At 35.2% G+C, this 22388-nt stretch overlaps 1 protein-coding gene across 1 annotated transcript in view; it reads right to left on the bottom strand.

The window, feature by feature from the left end:
- Window positions 1-236: 236 nt before the first annotated feature.
- AEBP2 (AE binding protein 2) overlaps window positions 237-22388 on the bottom strand; it is a 62055-nt gene continuing 39903 nt past the window's right edge. Inside the window, exons 4-9 of the mRNA XM_004435429.3 lie at window positions 18861-19047; window positions 14803-14927; window positions 7107-7174; window positions 5126-5239; window positions 2353-2379; window positions 237-1794 (exon numbers count right to left, since the gene is read on the bottom strand). Of these exons, the coding sequence (XP_004435486.1) occupies window positions 1749-1794; window positions 2353-2379; window positions 5126-5239; window positions 7107-7174; window positions 14803-14927; window positions 18861-19047 (567 nt within the window). The 3' untranslated portion in view covers window positions 237-1748. The remainder of the gene's footprint in view (window positions 1795-2352; window positions 2380-5125; window positions 5240-7106; window positions 7175-14802; window positions 14928-18860; window positions 19048-22388) is intronic.

Below are 22388 nucleotides of genomic sequence, written 5' to 3' on the forward strand. Positions count from 1 at the left end.
TTCTTTTTGGTGTGTTAATAATAGTACCGGACCAAAGTCAGACCAGCAGCAAAGTATCATGAGTGACTGAATACTCAGAGGCTAATCAATAACCATGAAATTTGGTTTTGACACCTAAATATTTCTACACAGTGAAAAAACTAATTTATTTGCTATGCCCCTAAAGAAAATATTAGATGTATGTTTTAGATGTTGTTTTAAAATTTTAATTGAATTGTTACAATTTGGAAGCTAAATGTGATTTGCTTTGTTTTATTAGAAAAAATACTCAGGCAAGGTCTACAATCATCGGTCAATTAAGAATGACTTACAAGAACATGAAGCAATAAAATAAAAAATACAGGTACAAACTATGTATCTGAAACACTATTTGGCAATTTTATAACAAATCAAACTTTAAAAAGAACAAAGGAGATTGCAGATTACTTTGTAGATACAGAATAAAGCAATTGATGAAGTGCTTAAGCAAAAGAAAAAAAATAGTAAGAAAACACACTGCTTTTCTTTTTAAAAATAAAATCACATTTGCTACAGATCATATGGATAATACCCTTATTAAACAACCATTCCAGAATGTCTTATAGTAGCAGTGCTTTTATTTTGCACTTCATTTAATTTTATGACACATTCCATGTATATAGCTCTTTACCCCATTGTTAACGAATAAAGTCTTCCATAATTTTTATTATTTTTAAAAGTTTTTTAAAGTAAATGAGAAATGATTTATGTTTCATGGAACCTTTCCCATTTTGGAACAAAAGGCTTAATTCTACATTTTTGTCTATTCTTTCTTTAAAAAATTTAGTGTAAAAATTGCTGGTTTTTATATCACTGTAGTAAAGTGAAAACTCCTCAATCAGGAGTATTTTCTGCAGTTTGACTGCATATACCACATACTTTACAATATGTCCTTCCAACAGTAAGGAAATAATTGATTTCACGGTCACTGTCAGAAATGAGTGCCATAATTCTATTATGGGTATAGGTCCTCCCTCAAAGACTTTCTGGAAGGATGTTCAATGTGTTTTGTTCTTATAGATATTAACAGTAGTACATAGTCCCTTAAGTCTGCAAAAGACATTTATTGTTAAAGAAGGTGCTTTATTAACAATTCCTCTGGCAGCACTAGTGAATTACAATATCCTTCAATATTATTTCTACCCATAATATATACATTTAACTTTCATGCCTCTAGAAAAACATCTACAGTACATTTCATAATATAAAAATATATTACAAATCTGCTGATTTATTTACAAGCAATGTTCTATTATCTCTATGCAACATTTGTTTGATACAATACTAACAAGTTACACATATTTCCATTTCTCTAAGTTAAAAAAAATCCATATGGCTTCTTGCTTACCAAGCAAGAAAATGATTTTATTTTCCTTTTCAAAACCAACTTTGGTGCATAAAGGATTCAGTTTGAAGATACTTTAAAAAAAAAATACAATTTTTTTTTACATTAAGAAAAAACAACTCATAAACCAAATGCTTTCCTCAGAAAAAAAATTAGAGTCTTATATAGGTTAAAATGAAAATAGGAGGATTATTCAAATAATTTGAAATAGAGGTTTTTCAAAAACCGTTAACAGATTAGTTATATAGGTAAATATTAACATACTGTACTCCATGAGAAAACCCTAGTCCTGAAAAGGGAGCCACCAGACATACTGCAACACTCTTTAACAGAAATTTTCAGCCCTAATTCGATAGACGAATTTTTAGTTGATTGCAAATGTCGTTCACTGTTTGCTTAAATACAAATTGAACACTTTTCTTATCAGAGTTCTGCAAAAGAACACAAATGGCAACCAATCACATCTATTTATCATAATTGAAAGGTAAATTATCTCTTGATAATTTTTATTGTCTAAATATTTCCTAATATGACTTCAAATCAATAGACACTGTCAAGACAAATATCCTTACAGTGCTTTTGGTATTTGTAAGGGCACATGTTGTAATCGTTTTTCTTTCCAATATAAACTACTGTAATCACTAAAGGGGGGAAAAAAAAGCAGCTTAAAGCAGCAAGCATGCAAAGCCTTTAAGAAGCTGTTCCACTAAGTTGCCAGAAAGAGTGTTTGCTCAGTCTCCCACAGTACCATTCCATGAAAATGTGGATATACAGTAATATATTAATATATTCCACAGAAGAGCCTACTTCATTCACAGAATGTTTACACTAAGCATAAATATTATTCTAAATACTGGATTTAAAAACAAAACAAAAAAAAAAGGAAGGGGGTTGACTCTAATGTGCAACTTTTACTAAACCCATTGTCAGTGACTAAGACTGCAGGTGTCCCCGCTTGTTTGCTTTTTATGTATTTATTTATTTTTTACCTCTTCAACCTCTTCTGCGGCATTGTTCTAGAAAAAGAGAAAAAGGAATATTCTTTTATTCAACTGAATCAAAAACACATTACGTACTTCAAAAGAGACATTAAAAATATTTTAAGATATAGGCAATGTGATGATCATTGATGATCGTTAAAATTTATTTACAAAGCATTCATATACAATGGTGCAAATTTAGTTACATAATACAGCTTTTTAATAAATTCTTTTTATGTAGCCTGCTAACGTGTTTCTAAAAAGGAATCTCATGTCTAACACATGCATTTTAACCAACTAGCACTTTAATACCGATGTTTAAACCTCAAATAATTATGTTCTTTTTAGTCTCTTTTTTTTTTTGTGAGGAATATCAGCCCTGAGCTAACACCCGATGCCAATCCTCCTCTTTTTGCTGAGGAAGACTGGCCCTCAGCTAACATCCATGCCCATCTTCCTCCACTTTATGTGGGAGGCTGCCACAGCACGGCCTGATAAGTGGTGCGTCGGTACGCGCCCGGGATCCGAACCCGGGCCGTCAGCAACAGAGTGCGCGCACTTAACCACTACGCCGCGGGGCCGGCCCTTTAGTCCCATTTTGAAGTTAATAAATTAAATAATAATTAATATAATAAAATAATAAAAACAAATAAATATAAATTTAAAATAAATAAATAAAATAATAAATTTGCCATGCTTTCATTTTGAGATGTGCATAAGCCACAAATTATTTCTCCCGAAACAAGTTAGGATAATTGCTTTTCCCCCTTTTACTTAATTTCACAAGTTTTCCCAATCAAAATCCAGACATTGTTAAGATGTTACACTATGGCAAATGTAGAGGGTTCTACTACTCTATACCACTTTAGGGTAGTAGACTCAATTCTAATTTCCGTAATAGGAGAAGCATGCAAGTTTAGACTCAAAATTAAATTCTAAGATGGAAGTGGTACAGTTAAACAAAAATAACTTCACAGAAGCACCTAACATGTCATAAGAACATCTTCATTACCCAAGAATGAAATAAACAAGAATTGTAGAATTACACTTTGAGAGCATGCAATGCAATTCCCATGCACTTTTAGACATCAGTTCTGAGCTAGAACGATTTTTTTTTAAATCACTAAAATACCTAAATTTCACTAAATACCTAAATTGTTTCCTATATAGCACAAGAACAGCAAAAACAAGCTGGTTCTGTGAAAAAGGAAGACCGTTAAGAGAGGAGGGGAGTATAATGCAGGGCAGAAACACAGAGGTTAGTCAATCTTATAATTAAGATTCATGCCCCTTTGTCAACTCTGCCTAAGGAATGTTTACAACCAGTTCTAATAGCAGGGTGGCTCTCCCAAAACATCACTCTTTTAGAATGCTAATTTTAATTACTCCCTTCAAAGAGAGAGCAGAAATAAACCCTAAATTAGGTACCAGTAAATAAAGAATATTGAATTATTCTTCTTGATAAAGAGAAAAGTAAATCATGACTTTCCCATATTTTTAGTAGCGGATTTCCCTCAATCTCCTCCTTTAAGGTCATTTTACTGCTCTCTATTCTAGTTAATTTCTTGATAACCTAGCTACTCGCCCCCAAAACAAGTTTTTATTTCAGCACCTTCACCAAGAGATAGTTAAAGAATTTTTTTTCAAGTAGGGAAAACTGAAGAGTCTCAGTGTTTCCACATGGCAAGGCCCATTTTGTTAGAATTTCAGTCTCAGAACATGTCTCAAATTATAGGAATCCTAATATACTGAATAACATTCCAAAAAGTTGAGTCATGGAATGAAAGAAGCTTTAAAGTGTTTAACTGCTACAAAATTTGGCATAGGGCATAATCTCTTTATGACAGTTAAAAGTCACATTTGGGACTATCAATCATTATGTGTCATCTTATTCTTACCCAACCTATTCCTATGTAAAATACTTAGTAAATTAAAATTTCTTTTAAAAATATAGGATATACGTTCATTAAGAGTGCCTTTTAAGCATTTTCACCACTTTTTTAATCACCCTGGTGAATGTGATTGGGATAGAGGCAGTATGGAGTTCAGACATACTACCTGGGCAACCTTGGGCAAGCTATTTAACTTCTTGCCTCAGTTTTCCAATCTGTGAAACAGAGATAGTAACACCTACTTCACAGGGCTGCTGTGAGGATGAAGTGTATGTAAAGCACCTAGCAAAGTGACTCAGCACATAGTCAGAAATGTTGGTTTCTTCTCCTCGCCCCCCCTATACCTTCATAAGCACAGCACACTAAAACAAAGGTCAGATCAGAAAATTATTAGAAATATGAACACTCGGAGCTACCTCTTAAAAACAAACACAATAATACTTAAACTACTCTTTTGAAAAGTTTGGGGAGACTTTAAAGGAGTTTTAAACATTTGAGTTTAAATGAGTTTAAAACATTCAACCATTTATGGTATTTTAGGGCACATGCGATATATCTCCAGATCCAGAAAAGTCTGATATTATAAAAAGAATCGCATACTCAAACAAAAGGCACTTATTTTCAAAATACTATGTACACTACAATCTAAGCTACTTAAGATAAATATGGAATTAAACTGGCATATAAACTTTACCAAAATATTATCTTTCTGGATTCTACAATTTATAAATCTTTGTGATATAATTTCCATACACAAAACTCCAGAAAGCAAGATATGCTTGGTACTGAAATTTGGTACTTCAAAAAGAGTCCTAACATTGTATCCAAAATTTAAAGAGATTCAAGATTAAAGTTCAAAAAGTAAAACATCAAATCAAGACTTAAATTACCTGTATATGTTTGGGTCCAAAAGCAAGGCAGTATCTTTGGGTAGCTTTGACAAATGAACTACTTTAGTTTTTAATTGATGTCGTTCACTTTCATTCACCCACACATCAGGCAGACTATGAATTAAAAAATAAGTCATAAATAAAATAACATTAATTTTAAATTTATTTTGCATAAACCTTCACATTACCCAGCCTTTTCTGGTAGTTTGGGCCATCTAGGTTAACAAGCTTCTCAGAAGCCAAGGAAACAGCAATCTAAGTAGCAGGGTAGAGTCCTAGCTAAAAAATGGCAGGGTGAAATTTTAGGCATAAATTTGGAAATGAATTAGGGGTTTTGGTGGCAAAGCCATATCAAACTTAGAAATACATATCAGAACACACTGCCTGTCTTTTAGCCGGCTGAAATTCGTACTTTAGCTTGACTTGATGGAAATCTGATAGCAAGTTTCTTTGTGAAGAAATAAAAGTAAAAACCCCACCAGATTAAATTCCACTTAAAAAAAATGCACAAGATCAATTTCCTAAATTCAAAGAAATTTAGTCCTACAGAGAAACTCAAAAAGAAGCATTTCGATATTTGGATTACTAATTTCCAAAACACTAAGAATACACAGACATTTGAATATGATTTTTTTAAAGGAACTGTGTTTATAACCTTAATATTAAAAAATCTCTTACAAAACAGTATGAAACAGATGAACATTCGTTAGGGTAAAAGGCATGGGGGAGACAAGGACACAAAGCATCAATTCACCCAACAGATCAACAATTCAAAAATTATCTTTCTTACTTGTAATCAAAGAAATACAAAATGTAAGAATGATAACAACCAGTGTTCATAATAAGCCAGAGAAATAAGCTCTCTAATGTAACAGATAGAAATAAAAATTGGTATAAACTTTCAGGAAGGCAATGTCTATCAAAAACCGTAACATTTTGCATAGTTTGAACATTAACAGATTTTAATATCTCTTTTTTTTTTAACAGTAGAGGAAAACAGGTAACTTTCAATGTTCAGCAAAAAGGAGCTCATTAAATAAATTTTACAGCCATTTCAAGATATTTTACAGCAACATTTCCACAAAACCTGAAAGGGGAAGAGGGAAGAAGTGGTGGAAAATATGTTCTATACTAATGGAAGTTTGATTGTCACAGGATTAAAAAAAGCTAAATCGATTTTTTTACTTCAATATGCTAATGTGCACTGTAAACTCCCAAATCTGTTTAAGAACTCTTAATTCACATCACATTCATTAACATCTCCTTAGAAAAGAGTTTGGGAAACAATATGGTAGAAAAATATTTAATAACAAGGACAAATATTAACCACATACTGCTAATTATTGAAAAAGTAAACACACATAATGAGATTCTATTCGTTTATATTTATTCTATTCTTGGTGCCTATCAATTCTATACAAAATTTCTATGATATTCTTCATTACCTTTTGTAACAAAAAATTTTCAATGAAAGGATAAAGAGAAAATTAAACATGAAATACGTATATTAGGGAGCATCTGGGCCAAAAGTGCTTTAAAAGGGTACTAAAACTCAAAGAAAAATGTAACTGCTGGAAAACTGGCCAATTGCGTTTTCTATAAAATATCATTAATTTTGTGCTAGAAAATATTTAGAAATTTTTTAAATAAATGATTCAAATAAAGACACAACTAAGGCTGCTTGCATACTACTTGAGAGTCATTAAAACTCCTTAAAAAAAAAATCACATCCTAAAAATGATTAAAAATGGCTATAAAAATTTTTATTGAAAACAATAAAAAAGCTAGTTTTAAAGCTTATACCTTGAGCCAGGTACTTTAAAGAGCTTTCACAGATTATCTCTTTAATCCTGACAACCTCAAAATGTTTTGCAGTTTAACTTCTCTAAGTCTTTTATATTTGAATCCAATAACAAGTAATTTTTGAGTATAAAAGTTTAACAGAAGATAGTTTATTACACATAGTATTCCAAATGCTTACATGTCTTCAGGCATCCAATGAAGCAAAAGTTTTATCTTTCCAGAATCTTCTTTTCTCTTAGCTATTACCTAGTAATGATATGAAAGAAATCATAAAAGTGATTTGTAAAACATTATTTTAATGTATCATAAAAAAGCACTTTTGATCCTAATCAACAACTTTTAAGTGTTCATATCCTGGACCAGATATTATCATACAACATCTTGTTCTGCTCTGTTTTGTAGCAATTTCAACTTTGATCATATATTTTCACAAAGAAAAAGAGGAAAAAAAGGAAGTGAAGAAGCTTTGTACAGCCAAATACTAAGACTTTATTATCTTTATTAAAGGACTGAAAGGCTATTTATTTTACAATCTACTAAGTCTGTAGCTTAGCTAGATTGCCGACCAAGAATCCATACTGGTTGGAATATTTTTAGGAACAAATAAACAGTAAAGAAAAAATACTGCTGGGAAGGGAAAAGTCTCTAATTTACTACTAAGGTATTTGCTGTTTGCTTGGGGTTTTTTTGTTTCTTGGTTGGTTTGTTTTATTTTAAATGAAACATCAGCCAATCAGTGTTCAGGTTCAATTTTAAGGAATCTAAGTTAAAGGGTGGATCAACCTGCACAAAAAGACCTAGAGAAGTGTAAGAAAAACAATACACTCGTCATTCATTACCAGATTCTGAAAATTAAGGTAATGCTTAAATAAAATAAAAATAGATCAAAATGGTATTTTATAACTCTTACAACTTCCATATTAACAAAATTAGTTTTAATAATTTAAATCTCAATATTTTTACCAAGTTCCAAACAGCCACACAAAATGTTATACATCACCCTCAAAACATATTAGAATTGAGTAAAATCAGCACTTTAAAGAAAAACACACTTTCTATCCTCATTATTTAAAAACCTATAGTTAAGTACCGTAACTCTAGACTTAACAACAAGATTAATTAAAAAGCCCAAAGACAAGAGTTGAAAGTGCTGAATCAAAATACCTCTACAATGAAGGAAGATATAAAAACAATGCAAACCAATCAAGCCAGCAAGCCAACTGACTGGTAACTAGGATTCTGCTGACCTCTTCTGGAGAAGGCTCGAAAGAAAATGTTTCAATTACAGACTAAGCTACATGGCATAGAACCTCATATATATTCTTCTGCAAATTGTTTCATTAACAGTATGGTTACTTCCTATAAAAGTTAAATTGATAACTAGAAAACTTAAATTTGCAGTTAGTATTGAACATTCTGACTACTAACAGAAGTGATTCTGTTCAACACAGACTGCCTCCATCAAAACCTTCCCTGTCACAGAACCTCGAAGAACTTGCTCACCTAGCTCCTTTCCTTTCTAATGTGTCTTCCCACTATGGACCTTCCTTCTACTTTCCCCAAGAAAAAGGATTCTTCACATTACACTCTACCTTTGTGACTTTTCCTCAGTGAAGGTACCTCTGCTTCCCCACTGTCACTTGGGGGTGCAAATCACTCTTATTCCTTAGCTTAATTTACGACAAACATAGGTATCATGTCCTTAAATCCTCTCAGATGTTTTCCATATTTAGAAAACTTACTTTCATCTTGATAGACTATTTTGACTCTGAGTAAATTGTTACATTTTCTTTCCAAACTCCTAATATCATCACCACTATTTTTAGTTTCTTCATTTTTTTGATCACCTCTATTCCTCTAAGCCCTAAGGATTTCATCACAAGAAGCTCTAACGAAAGCATATGAAAGCTGGTGCTTTGGGGCGGGCCCAGTGGCGCAGCAGTTAAGTGCACGCGCTCCGCTTTGGCGGCCCGGGGTTCGCATGTTCGGATCCCGGGCGCGCACTGATGCACCACTTGTCAAGCCATGCTGTGGCGGCGTCCCACATAAAATAGAGGAAGATGGGCATGGATGTTAGCCCAGGGCCAGTCTTCCTCAGCAAAAAGAGGAGGATTGGCATTGGATGTTAGCTCAGGGCTGATCTTCTTCACAAAAAAAAAAAAAGAAAAAAAAGAAAGAAAGTTGGTGCTTCACTTTTTAAATCACAACCTTATTTATCATCACCACTATTCTCTTTATATAGAGAGATACTTGCTCATTACTAGACCATTATTTCATCATATTTACTGCCCTTTAAATAAGTAAATGTTGGCGAGTCCCAAACCTCAGATTTCCTCTTTTCTACTTTCTATTTATACTTAGTTCCTAGGTGATCTTATCCAGTCTGATACTTTAAATACCACTAAATATGCTCAAAACTTCCATGCTTGTATCTGTAGCCACATCTCTCCTCTGAACTCAAACTTTTACATCCATCTGCTAACATGACAGAGGCACTACATGCTCTATGAAATGTGTCGAAGTTTCAGCTCTTGATACTCCCCTCTCCCCCAGTCTGCTAGAGCCATAGCCTCTATTAAATGGCAACTCCATCCTTTTGGCCAGTTGCCCAGACCAAAAATATTGGAGTCATGCTTTCGTCATGTTATCAAACCCAACATCTGTTCCATCCATAATTCCTGTCAATACAGGCATACCTCGTTTTATTGCACTTCACAGATACTGCACTTTTTACAAGACCCTCCACCAGCAAAAAGATTACAACTGTTGAAGGCTCAGATGATGGTTAGCATTTTTTAGCAAAAAAGTATTTTTTTTAATTGATTCTGGTTGAGTTGCATTACACTCCTCATATTTATCTATTTTATTTACCAGAAAGGGCACTGCAAAATTTGGGTTCTGCCTCAACTATGCATATATAGTTAAGTTCAATTAAAAACTGTTTGGAGGGCCGGCCCCATGGCTTGGTGGTTAAGTGCGCGTACTCCGATGCTGGTGGCCCGGGTTCGGATCCCGGGCGCGCACCGAGGCACCACTTCTCCGTCCATCCTGGGGCCGAGTCCCACATACAGCAACTAGAAGGATGTGCAGCTATGACATACAACTATCTACTGGGGCTTTGGGGGGAAAAAATAAATAAATAAAATCTTTAAAAAAAAAAAAAAACTGTTTGGAATTTGGGACTAATTTTTTTCTAGAAAGTGTTATAAATACATAATATGTCCAGGTTTCCCAACTCACTCACATAAAATGATTTTTACCCATTTTATAGTGTGGTAAGAACAATTCAGAAGGGAGTAAGAAAAGGAAAAGAAGGGAAAGAAACTTACTTTCCCTCAAAAAAGTATTTTTTAGTTAAAGTCTGAACATTGTTTTTTCAGACATATGTTATTGCACACCTAAAAGACTATAGTATAGTGTAAACATAACTTTTATATGCACTGAGAAACCAAAAAATTTGTGTGACTCATTTTATTGTGATATTTGCTTTACTGTGGGGGTCTGGAACCAAACCTGCATTATCTCTGATGAATGCCTGCACTACTTCCAAAAGATATCCAGAATCTAACCCTTTCTTAGCATCTCCACTGCAACCATTCCAGTCTTTTCTCACCTAAGATACTGAAAAGACTAACCCCCTATTTCCCCCATCCTGACCTACAATCTGTTCTCAACACAAAAACCAAAGTGAGCACATTAAAACCTACATGCGAGAAAAGAGATCAGTGGGTTCTCTAGGCAACGGGTGGAGGCAGAGATGAACTACAAAGCTACACCAGGCAAAATTTTTTTTTTTTTTTTTTGGTGAGGAATATTAGCCCTGAGCTAACATCCGACGCCAATCCTCCTCTTTTTGCTGAGGAAGATTGGCCCTGGGCTAACATCTGTGCCCATCATCCTCTACTTTATACGGGACGCCACCACAGCATGGCTTGACAAGCAGCGCGTCGGTGCACACCCTGAATCCAAACCTGCGAGCCCCAGGCTGCCACAGCGGAGCGTGCGCACTTAACTGCTACGCCATCCGGCCAGCCCCAGAAAATCTTGAGTGATGGGAATGTTCTATATTTTAACTGTGGTGATGATGGTTTCAAAGGTAAGTACAACTGTCAAAACTCAAAGAACTGTATACTTTAAATGGCCACAGTTTATATATATATATCACAGTCATGCGCAACATATTTCAGTCGACGACAGACCGCACACTCAACAGTGGTCCCATAAGATTAGTACCATATAGCCTAGGCATGTAGTAGGTTCTACCATCTAGGTTTGTGTAGGTACACTCTATGATGTTCGCACTACGATGAAATCGCCTAATGATGCATTTCTCAGAACATATCTCCATCGCTGAGCAACACATGACTATACCTCAACAAAAATTATTTTAAAAAATCACATCACACAATGGCTACTCAAAGCCTACTCAATGGCTTCCCAACACACACAGATTAAAAGCCAAGGTCTTAGTCCAAAAAGGTTCTCCCTATTACCTCTCTGACTTAAGTACTACTCTCTCTGCCTCACTCATTTTCTCCAGTCACACAGCCTACTCACTGATTTTCAAACATACTTGGCATATTCCCACTTCAGGATTTTATACTTGATTTTCCCTCTGGCTTTGATGCTCATCCCCCTAATAACAATGGCTCATGCCCTTACTTTCTTTAAGACTTTACAATTTTACTAATTTATCTTGTTTATCATCTCTTCCCTAGACTGTAGGCATGGTTTATTGTTTTGTTGTTTTAACCTGTTTTGTTCACAGTTGTATCATTAGTACCTGGCATACAGCAGATGCTCAATAGTTAAGTGAATGAACAAATTAGCCCTAATCCCACACTCTGGGTCTGGTGATATCTTACCAACTTCTGAAAAAAAGAACAATTATAGACCTACCAAATCATAAACCTGTTATCAGACTTCAAAGGAGGACTTCAACCATCAGTGCTGAGCAAGCCCCTGATCTTGCTGAATCCCAACAAAATTCCCAGTGCAGCCATTCTAACTTTCTTGCCTTCAAACCCTCTTATTTTCCTTCCAACCCTTTCATCCTAATTTAGATAACTATATTTCCAATGTTCCTTAAGAGCATCTTTCCTTAAACCCAAACACACTTCTTGTGTGTTCCAATCTCAGAAAAGGTTTCCTTTTCTTTGTGTCTAATATTCTGCCTTCTTGCCTTTAGTTTTGGGAATCAAAATCAAAACTGAGAACTTTGAATGGAGAGGTTAAGTATACACAGAAGAAAGAGTGAAAATACAAGAAAACCTCATTACTATCGTGATGGGAAAAACAGAGATTCAAACCAGTAGAGATACTGATATTAACACTCATCTTTTGTTTTTAAATTGTTACGCGTTTTGATTGAAATATAAAAAATAAAACCAAAATTTAGTATATTTTATGTTTCAACAGCCAAAATTAAATAATCTCTCTTCCCACATATTCAATTCTTTACTCTCTCCCTCATATCCATACCAGTCTAATTTCCAACATCCACAATTCAACCCTATCTACCTTATACATTAAAAAAAACTTGCCTGGAATTTACTGATCCCTAACTATTATTCTGTTTTCTAACTTCCTTTTAATACCACACATTTCAGTCTAAATACCACAAAAGTTCTTACCCTAGAATCCATGACTGGGCTGGGGGCAGAGGTCTACAAACACTACGGAATGGTAATATTCAACTACCACAACTATACTATGGCCTATCTCACACTGGAAAAGGTACACAACCTTTCTAGTCCCTATTTTCATCATCTGAAAAATTTGAGTTAAGGGGCAGTGATGGTTATGTGGTGACTAAAAAAACTCTCTCAATTTAATTTTATGATAACATTAATAACTTGCCTTAGATGTCAAGTACGCTTCCATTTCAATTTACTCCATAAAGAAAATCCACTATTGTTTTCTTGGCTCATTCTAGACTGAAATTTCTTTTTTTCTTTTTTTTTTTGTGTGAAGAAGATCAGCCCTGAGCTACCAGCCATGCCAATCCTCCTCTTTTTTCTGAGGAAGACTGGCTCTAAGCTAACATCTATTGCCAATCCTCCTCCTTTTTTCCCCCAAAGCGCCACAGATAGTTGTGTCATAGTTGCACATCCTTCTAGTTGCTGTATGCGGGACGCCACCTCAGCATGGCCAGACAAGCAGTGCGTCGGTGGAAACCCGGGATCCAAACCCGGGGCACCAGTAGCAGAGCACACGCACTTAACCGCTAAGCCACGGGGCCAGCCCCTAGACTGAAATCTCATTGTGTAACAACGAACTACTACAAGGTCCTCTTTCAACCTTCTTTAGTAAATAGCCATAACATTTTACCATTCAAATCCTACAGTGATTATCCACCAACATACACCATTGGAAAATTTATCTTTAAAATGAAGAACTACCAGGCAGATCTAGCACAGCATATTGTTACAATAGTAGTGTGGGCAATCACTTTTTATATTTAAAAAAAGGGCAAAAAAGTTAATAGGTGACATACATGGAACTAGATAAAAAAAATAAGCCAGACAGATCAGAAATCAAAAGGATCAGGGAGAGCAATGGAGATAAGGACATACATTAAATAAGTATGCAGAAGTATAAAGTGGAAAAACTAAATAACTGGTAGTAAGTATACTCAGAAAAAAAAGTAAAAATGCAAGAAAATTGCATTAGTATTAAAGATGGGGAAAAGAGATTCAAACCAAACGAGATACTGATATCAACACTGATCTTTTGTATTTAAATTCTCATGTATTTTGATTGAAATATAAAAAAATAAAACCCAAATTTAGTATATTTTATATTTCAACAGCCAAAATTAAACAATCTCTTTTTCCAGGGATTCAAATCACCATGACCTGGTCTAAAATTTACCTCTACAGTCATATGTCGTTTAATGATGAGGATACGTTCTGAGAAATGCACCATTAGGCAATTCTGTCATTGTGTGAACATCACAGACTGTACTTACACAAACCTAGATGGTATATGTAGCCTACTACACACCTAGGCTACATGGTACTAATCTTATGGGACAGGGTCCCGTAAGATTAGTACCATAATACACACGACGAATTGTATATGTGGTCCATCGTTGACTGAAACGTTGTCATGCAGCACATAACCGTGCTAACTCCTGGACACCAAACCACACCAATTTAAACATGCCTGGATAACAAAACAGCGAGGACCATGGGAAGAAAGAACAACTCTCTATTAAGTCCTAGTTAACTAAAAATAAACTATTTATTGCTTTTGCAAATTTGATACTTTTCTTTTTCTATGTTGAACAACATGGTCATTCAACAAATATACTGAGTGCCTACTATGTGTCAGGCACAATTCTAGACACTTGGGACACATGAGCAGAACAAAACAGATAAAAATTCCCTCCTCCATGAAGCTTTAATTTGATGGCCATTATCTTATTTTCTGTTTAACACAAACTTTAGATGTGTATTTGGGGGGTAAGGGAGGTGCATGCAGAACAGAGCAATGGGAGCTAAAAGGAGTCTAATGCTCTGATTTTACAAATGAGGAAACCAGAGGTCAGAAAAGACCATCTACTTTACTTAAGGACAGAGCCTGGTCTTCAAATGTCCAGTAGCCCAAATGCCACCCCAACATTCCTAAATAGCTCAAACTAAAAGCCAAAATATTCAATTTAATCATAAACACATAGAATTGTGCAAAATATTTGCTTTATAACCAATAACACAAGCAAATTTTTAAACTGATAAAGCAAAAGGTTTTGTGATTTTTGTTAAAATGTATTTTCTTAGATTTTGAGCAATTTAGAAATATGATTGTGAAAGTCAAAATACACATTCTTGCAAACCTATAAATATAATTTGAAAAAAAAATCAAATACTTACAGTACTATGAAAAACAACACTGTGTCCCTTCCCTAAACTTTCTATATGAGCTGAGAGGTTAAAGCATATGGCTCGATGTCTTATCGCATCCAGTGTTTGTGCATCGAAGAAATCGTGCGGTCGTGCTAAAAATCAATACAAAAGAGGTAAAGAATATTTAGAAAAACATAATAGTCTGTCAAATAGTTCATTTTCCACAAAAATATGTAATAAGTAAAAAAGATTGAAACAATTAACAAGTATCTATCTAGTGTTTAAATGTAAGATTTTCCTGGCTTTCAAAACACAGAATCTAGTTGACAGGATAAGGATGTACAAAAGTGGAATTCCAACTAATGAGTGAACGTGGGTTAATTCTGCCCCTTAGTGCATAAGGTTCTAACCTCAGACCTCATGATTCCACATTTCAGCTACTATCTTTTCTATATAATTTTATATTTTATTCCAGCATCTCTCCTGAGAAGCAGTCCTGCATTTTCAACAATCTGATGAACATCTCCATCTGCGCATCACAATGAGATCTCAAACTCACCATGGCCAAAGATACAAATACGTTTCATGAACATTCTATATCAATATGTAATTAAAACTTTTCCAAATTTGACAAAGTGGTAATATTATTTTGGGGTTTTTGATAAGTATTTTCTTGATTATGCATAACTCTTCTAACAATAATTTAAGAAAATTATAAATACATTTTTAAATGCCAATGAGTCCACCAAATTCTTTCTAACTCCCAACTCTACCAGATATCAGCTGTGTGACTTTGGGCAAATTGCTTAATCTATCTTAGCCTGTTTCCATATTTGTGAAATGGAGATACAACAGCTATAGATTATGATTAAGCAAAACAAATCCACATGAAAAATGCCTGTTAAGTCATCAGTTTATATTAATAAGCTTATACCACTTTTTAAAAATAATCAACTCATAAACCCAGAGTAAACAATCTTTTAGTGTGAATGCAACAAAGTTATACATTGAAGATTTAATTTGGTAAGAACATTTTTAAAATTTCAATTTTCATCCCACTAATATTATTATAAATTGTGCTATTTTAATTCCTAATAAGAATATTGCTCAAGATAAGGAAAATGAGTCAATTATTCTACAGTTGTAGAGCTTACTAACACATGTAATTTTTCAAGATCATCTGTAACTGAAAATTCAGTTTTACTGACAACAAAAGAAATGTCTTGATTTCCTGGTACAGCATATTCTGAATTACACCTATGCCGATTTACCACACTATTCTGATTTACTGCTATGTGGAGTGGATTTGCCTTCACTATTCATGGAATGCTCAGAACATCTACACAAATCCACCAGAACTTTTGTTGGGGATGATTTCACCAGTTGGCATACTCCTAACACCTAGAAAGCTCTTTTCTCGTTGGATTTTCCTCAGTAGAACACCTAGATAGCTCTTTTCTCACTGGATTTTTCCTGAAAAGGAAATAAGCAAAATACTACCTAGTAATAAACTAGCAGAACTCACAAGACTAAGAATGCAATGACAATGGGAAATTAATAAGAAAACAATATTTGACATTTATGGAAGAAAAAGTCATGATTTTACCTAATGCTGAGAAACAAATCCCCTTTCTATTAGATCTGTGGCTACCGGAAAAAAATGTGTACTTCCTCCGTGCTCTCCAAATATGCTTTTTCCTGAGAAGGATAAGCACTTAGAGAAAATAAAAATAACTCACTCCTCTAAATCATTCAAATTGATCACTCCTCATTCAAGATTCAAACATAGCAGTCATCACTGGAATTAAATTCACAATAATGAAAAGAGCCCTCAAACTTCAGATTCTATGCATTCAGACCTTAACCATGTTAATATCCACTCGTAAAGTATCAAGAATACTAAACTAGAATAGTTTCCAAAGCAGGTGTGCGTCACGATCCATTAGAGTAGGGAAGAAAATAATATCACTTCTGTTTTTTTCATCTCGACATTTTTCAAAACTCCTTCTTGGTAATTATTTTATAATGTGCATCAGTGGTTATTACCTGTATACACTGTACAAATGCATGTTAGTACTGGGTGCCCAAGTATTTTTTTTAACTGATTAGATATATAATCAAAAACCTCTAGACACCATGAAAATTTTCCTGTGGTTCAAAAGCATACAAACTGATTTTTTTTCCCCTTTAGGTGTAAGAATGGTATTATGGTTACGTAGAAGAGTATTCTTAGGATATGTGTTGTTAAAGTATCTTGGATTCAGGACAAAAAAGTGTGTATGCAGAAAGATTAAGCAAATGTGGCATATTGATGAATCTTGAAGTGAAGGGTATACAAGTGTTTATTGCATTATTCTTTCCACTTTACTTTGAAGTATGTCAAAATAAAAAAAAACTTTAAATTTTAACAACTGTATCAAACAGAAAATTACTTATGCTGCAGTACTTTTCACCTAGTTAAGTAAAAATGACCTTTCTGAATTACATGAGGAAGGTGCCAGCATAGTCCATTACTATAGACAGGTATACTTTTAAAGAAAGAACGTTCTGCAGCAGCATCAATCTACCAATTCAAATCACAGCACCGTCTTAACGGCGGCTGCCCCCAGTAAAAGGCCTTGGATCTCTTCAAGTTCATACAGTAATATATTCAGGGTTATCCTCATGCTCACCAATAAAACAGGAAACAAGAAGGTTTTTTTCACCCGCCACCTCTCTCCCCGACTCTCCCTACACAGCCCGTCTTACTAAGCTAATAGTGGAACAAACACCATTGTCAAAAGCAGCCATATACTTAAGCAGTCACTGGTCCTCCATTTCTAAGCAAAGACTGAATATTCAACTGAACCTACAGTCTCTTTGTAAGAATAGACTGGCAAACTATACAGGTAGGTATCACCAAGTGATTAATGTGAAAAAGTCAGTAAGTTTAAATGATTATTGTATATACACTGAGACGAAAATAATAATGAGGTTTGGTAAAACAGGTGGGAAAGTTATCCTCAGTTTTGAGCACCATAATACATATTTAGCAATTTTCTGTGTAACTGCAAGTTTCTCAAATCCACACTCAAGTAAAATAACCAGGATGTTACTTGTTTTTATGAAAGGAAGTCAAAAGGAAAATGGATCCACAACCTAAATTCAATAGTCAACTTGGAAAAATAAACATGTTTATTTCAACAATAAGAAACTTAAAGAGAGTTTAACAAAGTTTCTTTTTCACTTGTGCTTTGTTCCTTTGTCCATTGAGGCTTGGAGTAACATAAACATTTCAATGTTTTACAGACAAGCTTTACAGTCTGGATTAGTGTCTGGAGTCTCTTCTACACTCTAATCAAATCCCAAGAGAATGGGTAAGACACAAGCTTTTTTTTCTTCTGGTTCACTCTTGCAGTGGACTCCCTTTCAGTGACAGCCTCACTCAATCACATCTCTTCCTTTTGGATACAATCAATGAACCAGCTGACACTAAGAACCAGGCACAGTGCTAGGCCCTGGGCTTTCAAAGTCAATTCCTGCTTCCCATATTGTTTACAAGCCTTATCCTCAAATTATGTTCTATCCTAAATATCAAGGATACATCACATAATCTGGTAATTAGGCACATAACCACTGTACATATATGTTACAAGAGACTGTTAAGTACTGAGACAGAGACTACAAATAGTTTTTCTATCCACACATACCACTTTGGAGTAGACAGGTTACTTAATTTTATTTGATTTTTACCTTTAACATGTTCAAATTTTCTAAAATATTGCTAGAAACACCAACATTGCCATATTTTAAATTTTCTTAATTTAGAACAGACTCAATGAAGCCCCCCCAACTCTAATAATTCTACACAGGGCTTATCTTCTAAGTACATATATATACATATATACTTACACTCCCTTAGCTACTACAGATAAAACATACATCACTGAATTTTCACACTGACACACAGGGATGCTATTTGCTTATCACTGTTAACAAAAATAGACAGGCAGAGTTTAAGAATGGTAAAAACTCAGATTTGCATGCAAGTCCAAGATATAAACAAAAGCCATCTAATACACACAGATTTTCAGTGGAACACTTACGTAATGAGCGTCGTCTTTTGTTCTTTAATTTCCTTCTTTTGTTCATTCCAGCTTTAGAAGGAGATTCTTCTTTGGCCTTTGGCTGGCTAGAAACTTTTGAGGAGTTCTGCTGACTGAAGTGTGTGGGTACATGGCGAGCTAGCCCTCCCTGAGAAGCAAAGCTGGCATTGCAGCCCCCAACAACACACTAAATGAAAACAAAAAAGGATGTCAGGGATGCTGTCTGTGTAGGACACAAGCACAAGACGAATGAGTGAATATTTCATGTTTTCAGAAGTAAATCTATAGTGCTACAGAACTAATTCCAGAAAGGATTTATTGGGGACTAGTACAATCTCTTTGTTTTATAAGTTTCCCAAAATAATACACATTAGACAGTGGCAGAACTGGAAAATAAAACTCAAGTTTCATGAATCCCTAGTTTACTGCTCTTTTCACTATGCACAAGCCAAAAATAGTAGGCTGTTCTTCCCAGAAAAATCTGGTTTTGAATTAATCACTTTTTTTTTTTCTGAGAAAGATTAGCCCTGAGCTAACATCCAATGCCAATCCTCCTCATTTTGGGGGGTTTTTTTGGTTGTTTTTGTTTGTTTGTTTGCTTTGTCTTTTGCCGAGGACGACTGGCCCTGGGCTAACATCCATGCCCATCTTCCTCTACTTCATATGGGACGCCGCCTCAGCATGACTTGACAAGCGGTGGTGCATCCGTGCGCGCCCGGGATCCGAATCTGCGAACCCCAGGCCGCCAAAGCAGAGCACGCGCACTTAACCGCTGCACCACCAGGCCAGCCCCAGAATTAATCACTTTTTTAAGAGCTGTAAGTTGTTTCTATATCAAAGAATTAGATTTCCTGATAATTACTTGGATTATTTTTATCTTAAAATATATGCCACTTTAAAACCTTCAGCAGCCTCCTTACTGTTTTCCACTGTTATAACACGTAGGAAAGAAGCACACTAGTACTGACTTTTAAATTACTGGACCTAGCCTCTCAGAGAAGACTTACGCTCAGGGTTGGTCTTATGCAAACCTTCATAAATTCCATTAAATATTGCCTCGTTAGACTTCTGTATTTGCAAGATTGAGAAAAAGTTAACTAACCAAGTCACCTAGTGGATCTGCTACTCCAACAATGAATGCAGAAGGTGTGGATATCACTAAAATTACAATACACAACTTAGCTACAGTACAAGTGTGTGATTTCTAGTTAGATCTTAGAAATGAATGTTATCAATGAAAACAAACACCATTTGCTAAAATGATCCCCTAACAGCAAAATTCACAGCTGGATTGATAGTGTCTTTTCTATTAGTAACCTATCCAATTTAGTTAATTTCTCACTTGAAACCAAATTCCAAGCATGCAAGTTTGTCATGTTTAACACCAAATATATCCATCACATTATTCCTAGGTGGTTCAATTTATATTACAGTTTATCTAGATAACACCATCAAAAATCCATACGCATCCAGGTTCTTTCTTTCAATTCAAGCAGCTCTACCATTTTAAACTTCTAAAAACACAATATAGGGGGCGGCCCGGTGGCGCAAGCAGTTAAGAGCACGCGCTCCGCTTTGGCGGCCCGGGGTTCGCCGGTTCAGATCCCAGGCAAACACCGCTTGTCAAGCCATGCTGTGGCGGCGTCCCATATAAAGTGGAGGAAGATGGGCATGGATGTTAGCCCAGAGCCAGTCTTCCTCAGCAAAAAGAGGAGGATTGGCAGATGTTGGCTCAGAGCCAATCTTTCTCACTCCCCCCCAAAAAAAAAACACACACACAATACAACCCTCTATTAGTAGAGATCACAACTTTATTCACAGTCTCTCTAAATCTGTCTAAGTGAAAAGGAGACTCACACTCCTTTGAGGATATCCTTACACTTTGACTGCATATCCAGGTACTTATCCCAATTCATCCTTTCCACACATCTTGAAGGCAGGAACATACTTTTATGACTATATATATATTACCAGAAACATCTTGCAAATCACAGATATTTCTAAATATATTAGCAGAACTTATAGATTCTGACAAAATCAATGCTGGCTGAAACAGTTCACAGCAAGCTCCTTACATAGTGCCATTAGTAGGATATAGAAGAGACTTTCTATGGGCTCTACTGGCACTCTCAGTATTGCTAAAAAAAATCGCTGCCCATTCTAGGGTGCACACGCTAAGTTAAGAGGCAGAGGAATGATTCGAGATTTTAGTTCAAATATGTATCTAGTCTATGTCCAGTACTATGCAAGATGCTAAAAGTGTAAGGATGAATAAGACACAGCTCCCACCCTGAAAGAGTTTACACATGGTCAGTAAGACATACATATAAAGCGATAACTTCAAAGGACTACAGTAAGGGGTAAGGCACAGGGTGCTATGGGAATCCTGAAAAGAAGCTATTAGCCATATCCAGTGCTTTAAAATTAGTATTTTATTTAAATCTTACAACAACCCTATCAACAGTGTGGTCCTCAGACAGGCTGCATCAAGAATGCTCAGCCACAGATTCTGAGCTTCAGAAGTTCAGCATCTGGGTTACTGAATTCTTAGAATTTAAACACTTACATATATTTTGAGTACAAAGAATACTGCTTTTTAAAGCTTCCATCTTCTCTAGATTACTACATTGCCACAGAATGACACAGCCCAGCACAGGAGACACTAGCCAAATGTTGCTACTCTAAGTAAGGCTACCATAATTAAGAAACTGGATTAACTTTTATTAATTATTATTTACTGAGGTGAAATTCATATAACAACCATTTTAAAGATTTTATTTATTTATTTTTCCCCCCCCAAAGCCCCAGTAGATAGTTGTATGTCATAGCTGCACATCCTTCTAGTTGCTGTATGTGGGACGCGGCCTCAGCATGGCCGGAGAAGCGGTACGTCGGTGCGCGCCCGGGATCCGAACCCAGGCCGCCAGCAGCGGAGCACGCGCACTTAACCGCTAAGCCACGGGGCCGGCCCTAACAACCATTTTAAAGTGTACAATTAAGGGGTCTTTAGTGTATTCACAATGTTGTATAACCACCAGCTCCACATCCTTGTCAACACTCATTGATTTCCGTTTATTTTATTAAAACCATCCTAGTGAGTATGAAATTTTTCTCACTCTGGTTTTTATTTGTATTGGCTTAATAACCATTTTAATTTTTAATTTAAAACCTGATATCCAATTTAGCTACTGAAAACCTTTTAAGTATGTTTGGAACAATTTTGGTATGTGAATCTACTTCTCCAACTGCAAATCTAAATACACATGAGGCCTAGTGTTGAGCATCTGAATTGAGAGTGCTTTAAGCAGAATTACCCTAATGGGTTACTTTTCTGTACTATCCAATCCATTTTAGCCATTAGACACATATAGCTACTAAGTACTAAGTACTTGAAATGCGGCTACTCCAAATTGAAAAGTGTTGTTAAGTGGAACACAGACAGCAAATCTGGAAGACTTAGTACCAAAAAATGTAAAACATCTCATTAATTTTATATATTTATAAGATGTTGACATAATAATATAATGG

The sequence above is a fragment of the Ceratotherium simum genome, chromosome 17 (genome assembly GCF_057802395.1).
Source record: "Ceratotherium simum simum isolate JZ-2026a chromosome 17, ASM5780239v1, whole genome shotgun sequence".
Classification (NCBI taxonomy): Eukaryota; Metazoa; Chordata; class Mammalia; order Perissodactyla; family Rhinocerotidae; genus Ceratotherium; species Ceratotherium simum.